At 34.4% G+C, this 21410-nt stretch overlaps 1 protein-coding gene across 2 annotated transcripts in view; it reads right to left on the bottom strand.

The window, feature by feature from the left end:
- LOC113102033 (ral GTPase-activating protein subunit beta-like) overlaps positions 1-20985 on the bottom strand; it is a 33163-nt gene extending 12178 nt beyond the window's left edge. Inside the window, exons 1-16 of one of the 2 annotated variants that reach the window (XM_026265722.1) lie at positions 20825-20985; positions 18880-19087; positions 17073-17275; positions 16064-16230; positions 14839-15025; positions 12845-12976; positions 12577-12755; positions 8747-8898; positions 7121-7328; positions 3893-4094; positions 3108-3275; positions 2913-3027; positions 2684-2831; positions 1661-1725; positions 1404-1542; positions 176-309 (exon numbers count right to left, since the gene is read on the bottom strand). In XM_026265722.1, coding sequence (XP_026121507.1) covers positions 176-309; positions 1404-1542; positions 1661-1725; positions 2684-2831; positions 2913-3027; positions 3108-3275; positions 3893-4094; positions 7121-7328; positions 8747-8898; positions 12577-12755; positions 12845-12976; positions 14839-15025; positions 16064-16230; positions 17073-17275; positions 18880-19056 — 2376 coding nt within the window. In that variant the 5' untranslated portion in view covers positions 19057-19087; positions 20825-20985. Of the gene's footprint in view, positions 1-175; positions 310-1403; positions 1543-1660; positions 1726-2683; positions 2832-2912; positions 3028-3107; positions 3276-3892; positions 4095-7120; positions 7329-8746; positions 8899-12576; positions 12756-12844; positions 12977-14838; positions 15026-16063; positions 16231-17072; positions 17276-18879; positions 19088-20824 lie in introns of those variants that run through there. The other variant, XM_026265723.1, reaches the window with a different exon arrangement.
- Positions 20986-21410: the final 425 nt, after the last annotated feature.

Here is a 21410-nt window from a genome sequence, read left to right as displayed (position 1 = left end):
TAATAATAATAATAATAATAAAAAAAAATATATATATATATATATAAAAATACACGCATAATTTATATATATATATATATATATATATATATATATATATATATATATATATATATATAAAATGGTAAAAACCGGATCCACTGGCTATAAACACATATCAAATCTAAATGCAAACCTTGGCGAGGCCGGCCAGCAGCTCGAGGGCGGCCAGTGAGATGCTCATGTCAGATCTCCACTGAGAGTTGAGTCTCTGGGTCAGCAGGTGGATGCTGCGGATCAGAAGCCCAGGCGCTGTGTCTGTGTGGAGAGCTGGGATATAACACACAGCACGCCACAGACAGCGGGTTAGTAACACACACACACACCAGACGCAAGCCAGGCACAGATGCAGTCGAGACCCATACACATAAACACAGACGAGCACAAGAATGCATCATCGCTCGCTATGATCGAGTCCAGCCAAATCATAATAACAAGCCGCATCAAACAGAAGCATTCATTATACAGAACACAAACTGGTTAAAGACATTCACGTGCAGTTTTTAAAATGTGCCGGTGATGAGAAATCATTGCATTGCATATTAGACACGATGTTATTAGTCTGCTTTATCTCACTGTACAGCACACCGGTCATCTTTAGTTGTGTTTAATGGTGCTATATAAAACAAATGCACCATCAGCATGTTTGACAAACACCATGCTACTTCCACAAACATGCATGAGATTATATTTCTCGGATGCACTTTATGAATGCTTTAAAAAGAAGTTACAGAAATCTGTGCATCTTCATTCTTGGGTGACACTTCGGAGTCAAAAGTGACCAAAACATTAAAATAGAAGCTTAGTTGTTTTTGTACAATTATATTTTTTGATTAAATATTAGACTTTTTTGGAGATGTTATACTATGCAAATATTTATAAAAATCATTTATGAATTTTTTTTTTTCAAAGTTACTGAGTGTTATTTTGTTTTATTTTTTAACCCTTTAACATATCAAAAACATTTCTATGTTTTTTTTTGTGTTCACATAAATAATGCAACAAAAGTCTCAAATTAAGCAAAAAAGCAAAAAAAAAAAAAAGACAAATTTTTTTTTTTACATTTAAAAATGAAATATTATTTTTTTAAGTCAGTTGCAAAAAAAAGGGATTATTTACATACTGTCTATTTCATAATACGTTTAAGTGTCTTTTATGATATTGCATGCTTTCACCGAACGTCTTGATATGGTAAATGTGAATTAATCTTGGCATTACTGGTATAAATTAATGGGTGAAATCTTATTAAGAATTTACATTTATGCATGAAGCAGATGTTTTATGCAAAGTGACTCACAAAAGCAGTTCCTCAAAGTTAGCTTTAATGCATCGGTCGGTTGTGCACAGTGTCCCTCTGGGCTTACCGTAGTCCCTCATCAGGGCCTGAGCGGGGCGTTCACTGTCTGGAGTCGTAGCCTCGGAGCTGCCTGCGCTAGCGTTGCTGATGCCGCTGTTATTACGACTGTGGCTCTTATCCAGAGAATGGCTTCCGTCCACGCTGCCCTACACAGAGCAGAGACACAATGGCTTTTTAACATCTCTTCATCTGCAGAGCTCCTTGCTGCCACTTCAAACCTACTTCAAGCTCTCTCTGAACTCATGAATTAATAGAAAATCATACCACTTCATCCTGAACACCAACAGACTCCAACAGAGCCGAATCCTGGACGATATTCAGCATTGCCGCTGTAAAAAAACAGACACACATGCTATTATTATTGATACTTATTATTAATAAAGTGCAAAAAAAAATCAACAACTCACATACTGTTTTTATGGCTTATTATAGAATAATAAAAATGAAAATAAAAATATTTGTAAATATTACATGATATGGTTAATAGGATTAATTAGCTTTTAATAAAGTATTATAACAACAACAATAATAATATGGTTATTATTACTATTTCGTATTCTAAAATAATAATATAAAATAATGGTGCAATTAACTTATCAAATAATATAAGAATTTATTTTACATTATCATTATTATAATTAAACATTAATATAGTTCATATAGAAATGTTATAATAATAATAATAATATTATTATAACTATTTTGTATCTTAAAATAATAATAATATAAATTGGTATAATTAACTTTTATGAAATAATGCAGAATAATTATCACTTTTATTATGTTAATATAACTAAATATTAATACAGTTAATTATTTTTCTAAAAATGTAATAATAATTGTTATTTTACATTTATAATCTAATATAAAATATTTAATTAGTTTTTTTATAATTTAACAATAATAATAACAATATTAATTATTATTCTTTTTGAATATAACATTATAAAATATTAATTAGCTTTTTAAAAATTTTGTAACCACAACAATATTATTATTATTATTATTACTATTGTGTTATATTCTAATATTCTAATATAAAATATTATTATATATATATATATATATATATATATTTAGCTTTTATAAAATAATTTATTAATAATAATTAACAACAAAAATAATAATAATACTGGAATGTAACACAAAAATATTAAAACTGTTTATTAGCTTAACTAATGGCTGGTAGACATTTCTATTTGAGTTCAGTCGCAAGTTTGTGTTTGTGTTTATCAGTTATCAAGGTTTTGAACAAGGCTCATCCAATCAGGTTTTCGGCAGCTGTACCTAGAATCATCTGTGTATTGATCGAGTCTGTCTCTGTTTGCAGGGCGCCAATCAAAATATTGACCAATCGCAGCTTCAGGGAGAGGAAGGTGACCGCCTTGTCATGAAGAGAGCTGTCATCATTGCTGAATTTCCCCTCCAACAAAACCTGCAAATGTGATTAGAAAACCACAACCAATTAAACTCAAGTTACGGAGTAAATGACTAAATGCTGATGTCTTTTTTTCACCTCTGATTTGACGTTGCCAAAGTGGTGAGGAAGAGGAATCATGGACAGCAGGATATGGATGGAAGCTCTCCTCAGCTCGGTGGGGTTCACATACGACTTAAACTTAGACAACTCTCTGTTGGAGCAGAAGAAACGTGCATTAAACACACAGCGTGGTGGAGTCATATTACTCTGAAATCAGAAGTCACTGCTCACCGATCCGGGAGGATGGTCTCCAGCGCAGATATGAAGTAAGGAACCACAACATTGATCCCTTTGAGATCGGAGCAGAACAGAGCTGAAGAGTTGAGGATGATGCTGGCTAAAACCGGCCTGCAGATGAAGTCTGATATCTGGAGACCCTGGATGAGAACCATGTAGAACCTGCCACAACAGAACATCAGATACACTAGCGGTCAAATGCTATTTACTTACTTGCACGCTTCCCGAGGTTGCATTTATTTATTTAAAAATACATCAAAAATTGTGAAATATTATTATAATTTAAAATAACCATTTTCTATGCGAACATCTGTTAAACTTTAATTTATTTCTGTGATGCGCTGCTGAATTTCCAGCACAGTCTTCAGAAATCACTCTAATAAACCGTTTTGCTGCTAAATATCAGAATGTTCAAAAGAACAGCATTTTTATACTGATAACCGTTCAATTCTGCATATTATATTTACATGTATAACTATAAGTTAAAATGCATAATAATATTTGAAGGTTTCTAAAGGTGAATATCCAGTTATCTTAATGTATTATAACAATGGTTTTTCATGAGATCATGCAGTGCTTTATAAAGTGCATTACAAGCCATATTTAATGCATTAAAACTACTTTTATGAAGCATAATATATAAAGTGTTACTGGGATATTTTCTAAATGTCACTTCTGATCAATTTATGATGTCCTTGCTGAATAAAAGTATTCATTTCTTTCAAATAAATGCAGTCTTGGTGCTTGTAGTGATTGAGGAGGGAACCGCTGGTGATTACCTGGACAGGTACACTGGAAGTATGTCTTCTCCCGTCTTCTTACTGCAGAAGATCCTGCACAGCGTCCCACACGCTTCGGCTCGACCCGACTCGTAGTTATCAGGAAACTCATTGGCGTCGAACATGGGGTTGGACACCATGGTGTCTGTGGACATCTGAGAGCCTTTACGTCTCAGTTCAACTCCAGCTTGAGTCGCCAGGGCTGAGAGAGAGACAGAGAGAGACAAGAGCAAACACTCAGAGAGGATTTACATGCGGACCGCAGGAGAACATGACAGGGAAAACCGACAAAGAGATCTTCAGACAGACAGAGCAGGAAAAAACTCGGAATCTGCTAAAGACAATGAGATGTTACAAATGTAACAAACATGTAACAAAATGTCATTAATTATAATAATAACAATAATCATTCTTAATAATATTTTTAAGTTAATTAGCTTACATAAAATATTTTGATAATAATAATCAACTTTAAATGCATATGACATTGAGAGAGATAAAAATGTTGGACATTTGAATAAATTGCATGTTAATTTTTTACATTTGGAATAATTTTTTTTTTTTTTTTTTTTATTATGCCTCTTACGCTCACCAATATTAGAGTTATATGATTCAAAATAGAGTAAAAAATATGAAATATTATTATAATTTAAAATAACTGTTTACTAAGTGAATATTTATTAAAATATAATTTATTTCTGTGATGCGCTGCTGAATTTTCAGCACAGTCTTCAGTGTCACATGATCTTCAGAAATGTTGTTCTGCTTAAATCTATTTTTAAAAACTTAATTATTCTGGTGAAATCTATGAAAGTGAAAAAGCCACTAGGTTTAACCGTTATTATTCATCATTTGTAGCTATAAATATTCCCGTTAGAGAAGATTTATCCTTCCACAATGTGTTTGACAAGAGGACGTCTGCATAATCTGGTTTGCGGTAGGAAGCGAGGGCTAATTTAATGGCTCTTTTGCTTCAGCAGCACATTTGTATCTATTTAGAGGAAACGATCTTGTTCAGATCACGTAAAATTGCATTGCAGTGCCATAATGGCGCTGTTCGACATCTCCTGGTCAGTCTCCCTGTTTTCAGAGCATCTCAGTTGGATTTCATCTCAGACAAACGTTGATTAAAGACCAATTTATAAAGTCCAGCATCCTTAATTAAGACAATAAGGCTGAAACGAACTGCACCGACATCCACGACATGCAGAAACGTCCATACAAAAACATAAAAGGAACCAATGAAAACTGAGCAAATTATTCAAACGCTAACATAAAACAAAAGCGGTCAAATAAACGCCGGGGGGAAACTCTTGGAGAAGATCAGTTAGTAGAGGTCCTTCAGGAGATAGGAACTGGGTTTAATGATGGTGGGTAAGTTGAGTCAAGGAGCAACAAACACTCGAGTAATCTCAGGATCCTGAACATTTGTTGAAGTTGAGCCAATGAGATTTGGGAAGCAGTTAAAACGCTCCCCGGACCTTAAACTCAAGCATTTGATGGAAGAGTCTCTTGCCCCAAGAAAACAAGAACTGCAACAATGGATGAGTGACGGTGTCAACCAAAGAAAACCAAAAGCTAACAAACTGAAATGAACCAAAGAACTGCAACTGGTAAAGCTTGTGCTCCTACTTACAAGATTTATAAGAAAGAAGAATTTGGAAAAATGTTGCTGCAAGACAACAGAGATAAAATGGAAACAAATCAAAGAACAGCAGTAGTAGAGAAAACTATTCAGACGTTTCGTTCTGCTTTGTGCTTTTAAAGACCCATTCGTTTCAGTTTCCCATCATGCAATAATTTTAACTGAACAAAAACAATGCAAGTAATGAAAAGATGTGCACAATGCTATTAACGACTCCACATAACTCCTTGATAAAGAATAACACTAGATTAACGACACACATTCTCAATGCTAGAAAGCTGAATGTTAACATATCATAAATATACTTTTACTTCACATACATGTACCGTATTTTTCGGACTATAAGTCGCACTGGACTATAAGTCGCATTTATTTAGAACCAAGAGAAAACATTACCGTCTCCAGCCGCCAGAGGGCGCTCTATGTCTTCAGTGTAGACTACAGGAGAACTGAGCAGCATAGAGCGCCCTCTGGTGGCTGGAGACGGTAATGTTTTCTCTTGGTTCATTTCTCCCGGTTCATGTCAAATTAATTTGGATAAATAAGTCGCACCTGACTATAAGTCACAGGACCAGCCAAACTATGAAAAAAAGTGCGACTTAATAGTCCGGAAAATACGTTAACTGTTCATAAAAAAAATTAATAAAAAAAATAATACTTTAGCTGAAAGCATTGAATCACTTGCTCACAGATTGAATGGGTGCCGTCAGAATGAGAGTCCAAAAAAACAACAAAAAAAACATCATAATAATCCACACCAGTCCATTAGTTAACGTCAAGTGAAGCCAAAAGCTGCGTGTTTGTAAGAAACAAATCCATCATTTACACATCTATTACTTCAAACTACTGCTTCTGGCTAAAACATTAGCCCATAATCTATAATATCCATAATATCCTGTGGTCTCTCACATTATAATCCAGCCACACATTTGTTTAGAGAGTTTTAAACGCTGTTTAATCTGTGCAGATTTCTCTCCTGATTCAGACCAGAACACTTTTTCACTGGAGGAAGTGTTATTATGGATTATGGTTTGAAGTTAAACAGGTCTTAATGATGGATTTGTTTCAGTGTTTGTTGGACTGGAGTGGATTATTGAGATGTATTTATCAGCTATTTGGACTCTCATTCTCACGGCACCCATTCACTGCAGAGCATGCATTGATGAGACACTGATGCAATGCTACATTTCTCCAAACCTGATGAAGAAACAAACTCATCCTAATCTCGGATGAACTGAGGATGAACACATTTTAAGCAAATTTTATATTTTTGGGTGAACTTTTCCTTTAATTCAAGTGCTTGCACCAGTTTCAAAATCCACTGACAAATTTATAAATAGACAGTGCGTGTTTTTCAATTTTCAGAAAGTGAATTTTGACTTGTATAAAACACTGAACTTAAGCAATTCTCATCTGATAAACATTTATGCATTTGGGAGACACTTTAAATCCAAAACGACTTATATTGCATTAACATATTAATTTCTAGGAATTGAACCCATGACGTGTTGTTTGTGTTTGAGCTTCAGGAATACTTGATATATATTGTTATATATTGATTATAACACGTATCACGGTCTTACCGGTCATGCTGCTGTCTCTGCTCAGGCCGGAGTGGAGTTTACAGTGGACCAGCGCAGCGTCAAACAGCCACTGGCCGAACAGATTGAGCACGCTGTTGACCTTCGGACGGGTCGGAGCTGGAAGCGGACGCGGCTCGGAGCTCGTCTGGTTTGGGCTGGAGAGAGGGGATGTGGATGACGGCTGGTGAGACACTTTGGTTTGACCAGTCTATGGAGTGGAGAGTAATGTACACAGGCTTTTAGAAGTCAACAATGAACAATGTGAATTAATGTAAAACAAAAATACACCTGCAAGCAGCGATTATCAGGGTTTAAGCTCTTTAAACGATTTAAGCACATATGTGACCCTGGACCACAAAACCAATTGTAAGGGTCACTTTGTTGAAATTGAGATTTATACATCATCTGAAAATCATCATCATCTGAGGACAATATTTGTCTGAGATACAACTATTTGAAAATCTGGAATCTGAGGGAGCTAAAAAATCTAAATATTGAGAAAATCATCTTTAAAGTTGTTCAAATTAAGTTCTTAGCAATGTATATTACTAATCAAAAATAAAGTTTTGATATATTTACGGTAGGAAATGTACAAAATATCTTCATGGAACATGATTTACACTTAATATCCGAATGTTTTTTGGTATAAAAAGAAAAACTGATAATTTTGACCCAAACAATGTATTGTTGTCTATTGTTGCAAATATACCCCAGAGACTCGAGACTCAAGGGTCTCATATGAAAAAAGACATTATGTATTTTTTTAGCAAGCCTGTAACAACCCAAATCAGTGATTGAAAAAAGCATTTTTGGCAAATCCATGTAATTTACCATAGAAATATGACGATTTTTAGCATTTATGACTGTTGTAGCACCACCTTTGCTCGGATTGGAGGAGGTCGCAAATAAATAATGTAAAATACTTAAAAAGCATTCGATCGACAGCAGTGGTCCAACAGGCAAAGTTGTTCAGAATGAGAATATCGAAGATCTTGAACAAATTAAACATTTGTTTTTGCAATATGAGGTCATTTACCATAGAAATATACTGTTTTTGTATCCATTTTAACTGTTACAGCGCCACCTATGGTCCGATCTCTGTGAAACTTTGCATGCTTGTTTAGAATCATGTCACATGTGCTTAGGACTTATAGGCTTTGGGAAATATTTGGACACATCCCTTTTCTACGACCCTGTCATAGCTCCCTGAAGGGTAAAGTACTTTTTTTTTTTTTTTTTTTTAATATAATTATCGACCTTGATTGTACAGCAGTGTTTTTTTCCTTAAACCAAGGAACAGTTCCCAAAAGTAGTTTTTTTTACAACTTCTCGATTATTAAACAATGCAGATTTGATTGACAGCAGTGTTTCTAGAGGCAAAGTTGTTTGGAAAGTGGAGTTCTATCAAATGATACGAATATTGTATATGTGTGATTTTGCTGATTTCTTTAGAATTTCTCACAGACGTTTAGGGCCATGGACACATTCGGTCTTCCCGAACAGTTTTAGGTGGAGATCACTAATCCTTGGCCATTCTAACAATTACAAAAGGGTTTCAGTGTCCTGCTCTCGAATCCCTAAAAAGAAAAAGGCAGGTCAAAGAGCTTCTGTTTTTTATGGTTGTACCGTTGAGGTTTTGCTGCCTGTCTTGACAACAACAGCGGTGCGATGCCTTCGGTTGTGAGGGGGTGTAGTGTTGGTGGTCGTTGAGGGCGGCGGCATACTGAGTCGATTGACAGGTGTGGGCGGAGCACTGTCTGCCCGGGGGCGGGAAATACCTGAGAGACAAAACAAAGAGAAAACCAAAGAATTAAAACCAACGACGCATCAGAGATCACAACTGGACTCATATACAGCCATAAACCACCGGCCAACATGCCTAAATTATATTTAAATCGCAGGACAATATCTCAGCAGATCCATTTCAGCCCTAAAATATCAGAAAATGCTAAATGAAAGAGGCTTTTCAGATGTTGCGACATAAGACCATCAAATGTCAGATGTTTCTTGGATTTTGCCATTTCAGCATCATCAGCAAGGCCAAACAATTCAGCGCTGAGAAACACAATCACTAAACAAGAACACAAATCTTGATAAAGGCTGTATAATAGATATTCTGAACCCTTGAACCCTGAGCACTTTGTAAAATGAACATGTAGATCCATGATGCTTCATGGCGAGTACTAATTGGGTCAAAATGGTGAGTAAATGGTTTTCATTATTGGGTGAATTGTTCCTTTAGTCCACACAATAATCTTGAATGCAAACACAGATGTCCCTCGCATTATAAGCTTTCATTTCACTAATTTCTTACAGATTGAGAAATGAACTAAAATGAACGATAATGTTATATAACTAGATTTTCCTAGTTTGAATCCCTTTCTTCCGTAACTATAACGTATTGTGTGTTAAGTTCTCATTTAATTAATTAATTGGTTAATAATAATAATAATGCATTTGATTTAAGGTGTCCATTAAAACACTCAAGGACACTGCACAGTTGAATGATGATAAAGTAGAAGACAACAGAACAGTAAACCAACAACTGTTTAATAATTAAGATTCGTTTTGAGTTCATGACTGAGTTTGGCTAATAACGCGAGGGAAACCCATTCGCAGCATTTCAAAACTCTTCAGAGATGCAATGAAAGACCCCTGCATTCACATTTGGTTATTAGCCTAAAACCCCAGTGGACATACTGATTGGCTGGCAGAGGAAACCCTACAGAAAGCTCCACAGACATTTAAACCAAGAGAGTTTATTGATTGTTGCCTGTAAGTGGAAAGCTGATATTTTAGAGCCATTTCATCATGTTTGGGATATTAAAGATGGGATATTAACGACCCCATATTAAAGAAACATGAAGTTGGAGCAGGACAACAAAGGCCTAGTCGCTTGTTTTCAAATATGCAATAGCCTTTAGTTTTTCAAAAATCTCACTGACTGATTTTGACTCAAATTAAATAAATGACATCCGCTTCCTACAGCACTGTAGATGGCTGAACAATAATTAAGTGCACACTGAAAATCTGTAATTAACAGATGATATTGATAACGCAGAGGGAAAGGTCATTTTCTTTAAAGATGGAATTTAATTGGACAAAAAAAAAAAAAAATATATATATATATATATATTTTTTTTTGTCCAATTAAATAATTAAATAAAATTATGTATATAGATGCTTTCAAACGATTAATCGCAATCAGTCTCATCCAAAATAAACATTTTTGTTTACATAATATTTGTGAGTGTACTGTGTATATTTATTATGTAAATATTTAGTAAATACACACACATGCATGTATATATTAAAGAAAAATATGTTATGATAACACATTTAAAATATTTAGATATATCAACTATATGAATATAAATATATGTATGGACATACAGTATTTTCAGTATATATACTGTATGTGTGTGTATTAATATATAAATAATATAAATACACAGTACACACACATATATTATATAAACAAAAACTTATCTCGGATGCAATTAAGCACTTATATTATACATTTATATATATATATATTTTTTTTTTTCATTTTATTTTTTATTTTTATGAAACAGATTTTTACATTTTACATTTAATCATTTAGGAGACACTTTTGGCCGTAGACTTAAACATGAGGATAATATATATATATATATATATATATATATATATATATATATATATATATATATATATATATATATATATATATACATTATAAATAAATTAAATTAAACATTTTTATAAAGAATTACATTGTTAATTTAATTTTTAATTAATTAAATTAATCTGTGGCATAATCTAGAATTAAATCATCTCAAAGCTACACATTTTAATTTCATGAGGTCTTTTAAATGCCAGTTTGATTTGGTTTCTAAACTGACTGGATGTTAACCAATAAGTATGTTCACATTCATTCTGGCCAATGATTTACTCTTGCACGAGAGCAAAAACAAGGCAATTAACAAGATTAATTTCCACAACACAGGAATTTTAGACCTAAAAGTGCTTTTGTATGAACCAAACACCGTCCCAAATCTTCAATCCTCATCAAACTCCCTCTTGATTAGTCAGAGGCGCATTATCAAATACCAAAAGATGGGAGTCAGTCTCGAAAATTGTTCCGAGAGACAGCAACACCTGGAGAAAAACACGGGATTACACAGCAACCTCAAAAAGGAAGAATCACAACATACATTATTTCAGAAACTCCAACTAGGAAATGATTTTTATTTCAGTCCCTAATCAGCCAGTTTTCCTCCAGAATCAGGTTCAGCCCACTGTTAGTCCCTAACTGATTGGGTTTGGACAGGTTTAGTGTACCTATAGAGGGAGGTCTGGCTCGAATATTGCTCCTAGACACTGTGACCCCTGAGGAAACACAAAACAAGACCTCTGGAGAAATGTTAGAAATGGATACGGATGGATAATAATCCACCGAGCATGTGTAGTTATGATTAAAAACAAATCACACGTAACTAAACACGCTATATTCATTCTCAGGACAGATTTTGACTAAATATTCACTTAAAAACAATAACTAATTGCTGCATTCAACAGCAGATAGAAATGTCTCACTGTCTGTATGAACAAATTAATTAAATTATTTAAATTATAATTCTGATTCTAAACACCAGAATGAAGTAACAGCCACAACATAGTTTATAGACTGACTTCATACCCTTTCTCCATCGAAATGATGCTAATGCTTAATAATAATGGCCAACATATCAGAAAGTAATTAGAAAAAGTCTTTTAATCTTAGTTTTGCAGCTACTTTATGAACACAAACTGGCTTGATGTAACAATTAGAGGATTCTTTATTATTTTTTATTTTTTTGCATTTATTTGATATAAGAAAAAGGTAAAAAATGTGAAATATTTTTACTATTTAAAATAATTTTTTTCTGTGTGAATCTGTGTTAAAGTGTAATTTATTTCTGTGATGCTCCGCTGTATTTTCAGCATCATTCCTTCAGTCTTCAGTGTCACATGATCTTCAGAAATCAGAATAATATGATGATTTACTGCTCAAGAACATTTCTGATTTTTATCACTTTGTTGAAAACAGTCGTGTTGTTTCTTATTTATGTTAATTATTCCAAACTTTTGACTAGTAGCATATTATGTAACAAATAAAATTCACAAGTGATCTATTTGTAAATGAAATAATTTCAGATGAACTGCGAAAATAGAATAATTATGTTTAAAGCAAATCACATCACAAACACAAAAACAACTCCTGGGATTATTAGTGTTTTCATGCCAGCCTCCTTTTTTTTTAAGTTTAATTTGGATAATAATTCCAATGATCGACTGTTAAAATTTCAATCAATTACCAAATTAATTTACCGCAGTATTTATACGCTACTTTATATTATACCACAGTAATACAACCACAGATGCATCCAATAAACCAATGCACTTGATAAGAGAGCATCATAACGTGTTCTCACCGAGGAAAGCGTCCACGAGGCAGCTGACGCCCCTCATCGCTCTGAAGAAGATCTGAGGAAGCTGTTTGAGACAGGGGTGCTGAATCACCTCCTGAGGAACGCCGTTTCCTCCGAGCAGCTGCTCCTGAAACTTTGGGGTGGAACTCACTATGACGGGATTGCTCAGGTCCACGGGGTTACTGAAGGAGAGAGAGATGAACTAACTACTTAGGAAAGGTATCACGAGCAGAATGGATCTAGTGGACTGAGACCGTGAGCAGATGAAGACCTGAGCATGTGTAGAAATCGATACCACGTCTGAGACACACAGTCGTTGTCCATCTCCGCTGGGATGAGGCTGGCGTCTTCCTCCGGGACTTTGAACGCAGGGAAGGACGGGCCGTACATGAACCGCAGAAGCCTGTGTGGAAGACAAATCAAATAAGAGGAAGGTCAAACAAGCAAAAGCACCGACATCAATCTGTTGAAACAGAAGAGGCGTGGAGCTAGCAATGCCACGGTCAAATATTACCCAAAGGTTCATGAGTTTGTAACGACTCAAAATTATTTTTTTTGGGGGGGGCTAGGGGGGGTAGGTAGTAAACTGTACCTTTAAGAATATGCAAAAGTACAGTACAGACCAAAAGTTTGGAAACATTACTATTTTTAATGTTTTTGAAAGAAGTTTCTTCTGCTCATCAAGCCTGCATTTATTTGATCAAAAATACAGAAAAACAGTAATATTGTGATATATTATTACAACTTAAAATAATTGTTTTTAAATGTATTATACTTTAAATTATCATTTATTTCTGTGATGCAAAGCTGAATTTTTAGGATCATTATCACATGATACTTTAGAAATCATTCTAATATGATGATTCATTATCAAAGTTGGAAACAGTTCTGCTGCTTAATATTTTTTTTATAATTTTTTTTCTTTCTTTTTTTTTAATAAAATCAATACTTTTATTTAGCAAGGATGTGTTAAATTAATAAAAAGTGATAGTAAAGAAATATATTATTAGAATTTTTATTTTTATTTTGAATAAATGCAGTTCTTTTTAACCTTTTATTGATCAAATATATTAGACAGCAGAACTGTTTCCAACACTCATAATAAATCAGAATATTAGAATGATTTCTAAATGATCATGTGATCGACTGATGTTACATGTGACACTGAAGAATGGAGGAATGATGCTGAAAATTCAGCTTTGAATCACAGGAATAAATTATTTTTTTAAAGTGTATTCAAATAAAAAACTATTATTTTAAATTGTAATAATATTTCACAATATTACTGTTTTTCTGTATTTTTGATCAAATAAATACAGCCTTGATGAGCAGAAGAAACTTCTTTCAAAAACATTAAAAATAGTAATGTTTCCAAACTTTTGGTCTATACTGTATATATTTTTTTCAAATGGAACTAGAAAAAAAAGCGGTTATTTGAAAACAATTTCTGTGTTTTTAATGAATTTTGAGTCCGTTTAGTGCAATCTCAATTGGTTATACATTTAATAGAAAAATTTTTGGAGCTCATTGCCTTTAATGTACCTGCATTTCTGAAAGCAGAATGATTGTGTGTCACAAACAAGCATCTTTCCCACTTTGCCATGAGCACATAAATAAGTTTACCACCTAGACAAGTGCGTTAATATTGAAAGAGCCGAAGTAAAAGTTATCGTCACAGACAAGTGACTCCATCAAAAAAAAAAAGAAAAATAATAATACATAGAAAGCATATTAAAATTATCAAATAACTTTTATGAAAATAAAATGCCAGAATACAGGTGAAACAATGTTTCATCGTCGTTTCATCGTAAAAAAAAAATAGCTTAAGGAAAAATTCAACAACATACTTATTCTGACCTGCACACATAAATTAAAGAATAAGTGGTCATACAAAATTATATTATTTTTTAAATAATTAAAAATGCCTTTTTGACAAATGGGTAAAACCTAGTGGTTTGAAGAATAGATGGGATAAACATTTTAAATGTCATCTTTCAATGCCATCCAATGAATCCTGTTAGAAATATGCCTGACAGGATTGTTACACACTGAATCACATTTTTAGTGCATGTAAAAAATGTGAAAACATTTATAACACACAGGACACATTCTAATGTACAAACACACAAATATATGCTATATTACATATTTATTTATATTGCATTTATTTGTCTCTGACAGAGCATCAGCGGATCATTACTTTTTCAGAAATGCTATTGTCCTGGTAAATAAAAGCGCAGAAATAAAGCGGCAGCTATGATGCACCTGGACGTGAGCGCAGCGATGACTTTACTCCACTGCTCCACCACCGGAGGGTGGTGTCTCCAGTTGGCCAGCATCTCTCGGGCCGTCTTCCAGTAGGGTGGTGTGGGGAAGCAGCGTGTGCAAGCCAGGAACCAGACCTCAAACAGCACGCTGATCAGCTTCTCGGCCAGCTTCTCTGCTATTCCCCCTACAGGAGACACACAACCAGCCATCTCTGTCACACATTCAGCAGCTCTAGTGGAAGACCCGGCCTTTCCTTTAGCTTTTGCTCAGAAAACAGAGCTTTTAGACTAGAAAAAGCACTTCATTAAAAAAATAAAATAAAAAAATAAAAAAAATGTGACACTGGACTACAAAACCAGTCATAAGGGTCAATTTTTTGAAATTGAGATCTATGCATCATCTGAAAGCTGAATAAATATGTTTTCCATTGATGTATGGTTTGTTACGATCGGACAATATTTGTCTGAGATACAACTATTTGAAAATCTGGAATCTGAGGGAGCAAAAAAATCTAAATATTGAGAAAATCATCTTTTCTTTCTTTTAATATTCTGTATTACCTTATAATTCCAAAAATGTTATTTTACGCAAAAAACAACAACAAATAAAATAATTTCTAAACAGCTTGTTGCAACATTTGACAAACATCAAGACGGAATAAGATTGGTCAAAATCCAATGTTATTAAAGATGAAATCCTATGTATCTATTCAGATCTCAAATACATAAAATATTACTCTTTTTAGATATAGTTTTTTAAAAGGAAAGTGTAAAGAAAATAGTATACAAAACAACTAAAAACATTAAAATACACATTTTTTAAAACGAAGTTGCATTGGATCTAAGCACGTCTCAAAGGGGACCTACACTGATTTCAAAAAAGTGAGTTATGACTGAAAGGTGAAAAGTTTGCATCTAAGAATAACTGATTGATATATTTGCATATGAAATGAGTAAAATTAGTAAAAGCAACCTTTCAACATGTCACATTCATCTGATCATGCATACATGTCAATGGATTTTAAAAAGAGCAAAAAATGTGACACTTTTCTGCACTCGTTATCTTCAAACAGGAAGCACAATTACATCAGAAGAGTTTCATTTGAAAACTGCGCACAAAATGCAGTTTAGATGCAAAGCGTGCACCTTCTCTTATTTGTCAGTCAATGTAAGTTCTAGTTAAATGCAGAACTTCTCTGTTTTAGAGGGAACATCATACGCACCCCCCACAGTGGGCGGAGCCAGCAGCGTGTCATTGATGCGCAGCAGGAAGAGGAGCAGCACTTCCCATGTTTCCCTGGCCATGCTGTTGGAGTCTCGAGCCAGCTTCTGAACCGCAGACAGCACTTGCTGACACAGTTTAAAGTGCACCAGACTGAAGTGCTCTGGTCTGAAACAAAGAATCAAGAATATTTAAAATCAGAACGCACGAACAGGAAGTGCTACACTTACCAGAACGAAACCAACCCAATCATCACATGTGCAAAAAATAGTAACATTGTTAATGTTTTACGAAAGCCATTTTATCAGAACAAAACAAATACTCCTTATTCGAAGATAATCATTACGTTTCATCATTTTACAGAGATTTCTAATTCATATAATAGGTATTAGTATATTACGAGTGTAATATTACACTAATAGTGTTTACACTGGATAAAAAAAACAGGCTGTTTGAATTTGGAAAAGGAAGCATTCGTGTAATTTCATTACACATGTCTGCACTATTCTCCCAAAACAGGAAACACATTATAAATAAAATAGTAAAAAAAAAAAAAAAAAAAAAAAAAAAAATGTGTAAATTACAGGGGGAAAAAAATTACAAAAAAAAATTATATATATTGTTCTGAAAATGTTCAATGCATCCTTTAACAAGCATTTTAACAAGTTATTTTCTGTCTATCTATCTATCTATCTATCTATCTATCTATCTATCTATCTATCTATCATTGTTTGGGCTGCAATAGACACTTTGACATTTAACTGTATAAAACATTTAAAAAAATTTTTTTTTATTTTATGAGATATTAAGTGGACACCGCTCATTGAAATAGATGTTACAACATCAATAAAGCAAATTATTGTTGCATACTGTGCAATGTTTCTCGTACTATTATCCAAATAAATAAATAAAAACTGTAGGTACTGTACATAGTGTGCAGTATGCAGTTCATTCATCAAGTTTTGGTGCACAGTGCATCATGGGTAATTAAAACCGTCGGCCGAACACACCTGGGGAGGAAAAGGTTGTGCAGGTGTTTGAGGATGGTCTGGATGTAGAGGTTGGGCTCTTTGATGATGGGCTGGGGTATAGAGTCTCGTGGAGACACCAGGGCCATCATCCAGTCAGTGTAGACATCCACACACAACTTCACTGTGTCTCCATCCAGCGGGAGCGTCAGCCCGAAACACAGCACCTCCATGGTCCACTTCACCTGAGGACGACAAGCACAGCTTTAGATGGTTTGAGATGAGCTTGAGAGTGAAACACACTGGTTCTGTCAGCAGGAAACTATATTCTACATTATATTATACACTATATTCTAGAACTACATTCAATGCATCTGCATTTTTGTGTGATTATATTCCAAACAGCATCAGTTGCCATGAGCTGGATCAGAGGTCAGGGAAAAAAACATTAAGAGGCCAAAGAGGGAATGGACAGGATTTCCTCTCCTCTTATCACAGTACACAGAAGCCTACAGGAACCACACACACAATGCAATGGAGGTCACACACACACACACACACACACAACAAAGGCTTAAAACAGACTCAAATGTTTGCACTTTTAACATCACAGCATGCGACTCATTTTAGATCAAGATGTAACTCAAACAGCGTGTTCTAACCAAATTATGCAAATATAAACGACTGCTGCTTTTTAACTTCCTAAAATCTAACTTCATTAGGAACTGCAACATTTTACGGTTAATTTTCAAGTAGAGCTCATAAAGACTATTTGTAGACCAATCCAGAGGCTGATTCACCGTCAGTGAAATGGGTTTCTGGAACAGCAGTTTTGGTTTCATAAATAAAAAAGATCAGTGGTTATCTTTACTTAAAAATAACAAACAAATTTTATGGAATTCATGTTTTAAAACACAATGCAAAAGTCCTGTTAACATTAATTCATGTATGGATTATAATCCACTGAAAATAAATTATGAGGGATTGAAGATAAAAAAGAAAACATCTAGCAAACATCTCTCCATATAAAATGTGAAGAACAAAATTAGAACTAAATATATATATATATATGTGTGTTTGTGTGTGTGTGTGTGTGTATAGATTTAGAACAATTTAAGAAATAAAGTAGTGCTTTCAAACAATTAATCACATCCAAAATAAAGTTTTAGTTTACATAATATATGTATGTGTACTGTGTATATTTATTCTGTAAGTATAAATACAAACACATCCATGTATATTTAAGAACAACAGGTTGTTTATAAATAAAATCTAATAATACACATCAATAAATATGTAAATATTACAAAACATATAATGAATGTGTGTGTATTTATACATACATAATAAACAAAACACAGTACACAAACATATCATGTAAATAAAAACTTATTTAGGATGCGATTAATCATTTGACAGCACTGAAATAAAGATGAAAGAGATAAAACAGTCATTAAAAATAGCTGAAGTAATAGATGCACATATTGTAAATTTACATTTATAAAGTGTTTCTCAAGTGAACCTGTCTTTGGGAGGTCTGATGAAAGTGAAGTTGAACCATGTCAAATATAAGACAAACTGCACGGAGGAAACCAAAGACGTTCCACCCAAAAACCTGGGGCCTCGTTTATCAGCAGTGTGTAGAAAAGGGTCTATATTTTGTCTTTATATTCAAGTACAAGTTGGTAAATCACACACTTTGCGTGAAATTGCGCCCTGGATGTTGCTCTTGAGCTCAGGTTAACAGTCTGAATTAATTCAAACATCCTCCCAGAATTCCTGCAAAGCCTCGGCTTTGAACTGAAGACTCTCCTTATGTGAGAGATGCTATGAAACACACACTTCTTACCTCCTTGTCAGTCTTGAGGAGGCAGTCGTTCGTCGCTCCTCCGAGGGTGTTTCCCAGCGGCCGCACCACGGCGTTCGCCACGTCTCGCCCCACGCTGGCAGGGTAAGTGTGTAAGACGCTCAGGTGACCCTGATCCTGCTGGACCACCAGGTGTAAAGACCTCCACTCAGAGTACATGACCACGACTTCTGCTGGACCTGACTGCGGTCTGAGGAGAGACGGGATTAAAGAATGGGACACACAACGCCGCCGTGAAACTAAATCATCTTAAATAATCTTTGAAAGAAAGATCACGATCACACACACACATATATAGGTCAAAGATAATAAGGGGTTTTCAAACAATTAGAATGTGTCTTGTTTATTTAATTTTTCTAAGCAAAAAAAATAGAATTTTTATGAGCAAAGAAGACACCCACAAAGATGTCGTTCAATGTAAGAATAGTTCATATGACAAAACTGTCAGAAATTAAAATGTAATACGGTTTAGTGTGCTCATATATGTATACATACAGTATGTTGTTTATATTGTACATAAATGTATCTGTTACATTGAATGAGGATGGAACATTATTTCACCCATATTCTATTTTATTACAAACTTTTACAAAAAGCATTGGAGTAGACACGTTATTTGAGATTAATTTATTTGAATAAGCAAACACACTTTTTATTTATATTTAATTTAAATAAAATATTTTAATATTTAATAATTGTGATTTTATGTATTTATTTTAATTAATCTTATACCAAATAAATAAATGCACAACTTACAAGTATGTGTGTGTGATTTATTTTATTTACACACACACACACACACACATATATTTCAGTACATAAAGCTATATTATGATATATGCCATTACTGAGTTATAAAAGTAACCGTCCTGTTTCATAACAAGCTTCCTCTTATCAGACATCATTCTGTCACTTACAGAAGTGATGAGAAAAACATGCAGGACGGTGTTTTATTATTGATTATTTATAAATATATATGGAATAACTACGAACTTGCATATAGACATATAAAAGTACACACAAACACTATACACTTTAATGATCACACACACAGAGAAGAATAGCATGGCTCAGATAAAAAAAAAAAATCAGATGATGTTTTCAATTCGACTTCCGTAGCCGCTGTGTTTATTAGCATCTGTGCTAACCGATCGGATACGAGTCAATTAAGTTTAAATACTACACAAACGCTAACATTCATACTTAACGTACATATTCATTTTACGCCCTATAGATATATTTATGCAAACTAGAACGTTAAATTACTCATTTTATCCCAAAGGGGGAAACGCTAGTCTGTTAGCAGCTCGGAAGCTAAGCTAAGCTAACACAACACTGACTGATTCCCAACACTGACAGAACCACTCATTTATTGCTAAACGTTCAAACAGTCGAGAAAAAAAACAAGATTACCTTCCCCGCGTATAAATAAACCAGCAAAACTCTTATATTTGCAGTAGTTTTTGACGTTTTCCCAGCTTTGGCGCGAATTAGACATCTACGTTTGTTTGATTTCTGCCTCACGGAGGCTTCAAAACAAACAAATGACAGCTGTCAATCATCGATCATAATTTCTTCAAAGTCATTAACTTTTAAATCAAATAGTTAGTATTAAAAAGCTTCGTCTTCACTGTAACAGGCCGCAATGCGGGACTGTGGGTGTGTCTCAAATCTACTAGGCTCGCTTACTAGATAGCGCACTTCGATTCATAGACATAGATGAAAGGATTCTGCTAACATGTTTTAAGGTCTCCTTTGCCTCAAAGTACGGGCTAAGCAAGCAGTACACTTGGATATGAAACTATAATGGCCCTTAGTGCTGTCTACGTAGGCAGCTCGCTAGGTTTTAGTACGCGGCCCATGTGACAGTTGACCGAGCCGAGCCGAGCCGAGCCGGACACACAAACATATGAATAAACCGCGTTACCTGATTCTGTTCACATATCAATCAGTCGGTGTTTCTGGTGATTTCGCGGAGAAAGCGGGTTTGATCGAGCAGCATGTTTGTCGGTAAGATCATGAGATCAGGTCCGCCTCTCCATCGTCTGCACAGGCGGCGGGGACTGACTGAAGTGAACGAACTGTTCGTTTGAACCGATTCTCCCAAATGATTCAATCGCACAGATTCGCCAGCGTTTGTAAATCACTCGACTCTTTGCTGGAGTGATGATGTTGTAATCATACACAACGCCATAATATTGTCTCTCGGGTAAGAAATAAAGAAAATCACAGTGCCAAAATCAAACTATATTGAAATTACGCCACTAAATGCAATTAAAACGGTCAAGTTAGCATGTTTCGTCGAAATTTCTGCAAACAGAAAGTGAACACTTGCTTAAAGATTCAGAGGCGGCGTCAGACAGTAAAAACATGGTGACTTGATTATATAATTATATAATAATATAATTATATTATTAGCATATTCATGAGATGGTATAAATGCTATTAATTCGACTCAATTAGCATAACATGTCTATGGGGTCAGGGGCGGATCTAGAAAAATATTGATGGGG

The sequence above is a fragment of the Carassius auratus genome, chromosome 6 (genome assembly GCF_003368295.1).
Source record: "Carassius auratus strain Wakin chromosome 6, ASM336829v1, whole genome shotgun sequence".
In the NCBI taxonomy this organism is placed as follows: domain Eukaryota; kingdom Metazoa; phylum Chordata; class Actinopteri; order Cypriniformes; family Cyprinidae; genus Carassius; species Carassius auratus.
This window is presented reverse-complemented; position numbering and strand designations above follow the sequence as displayed.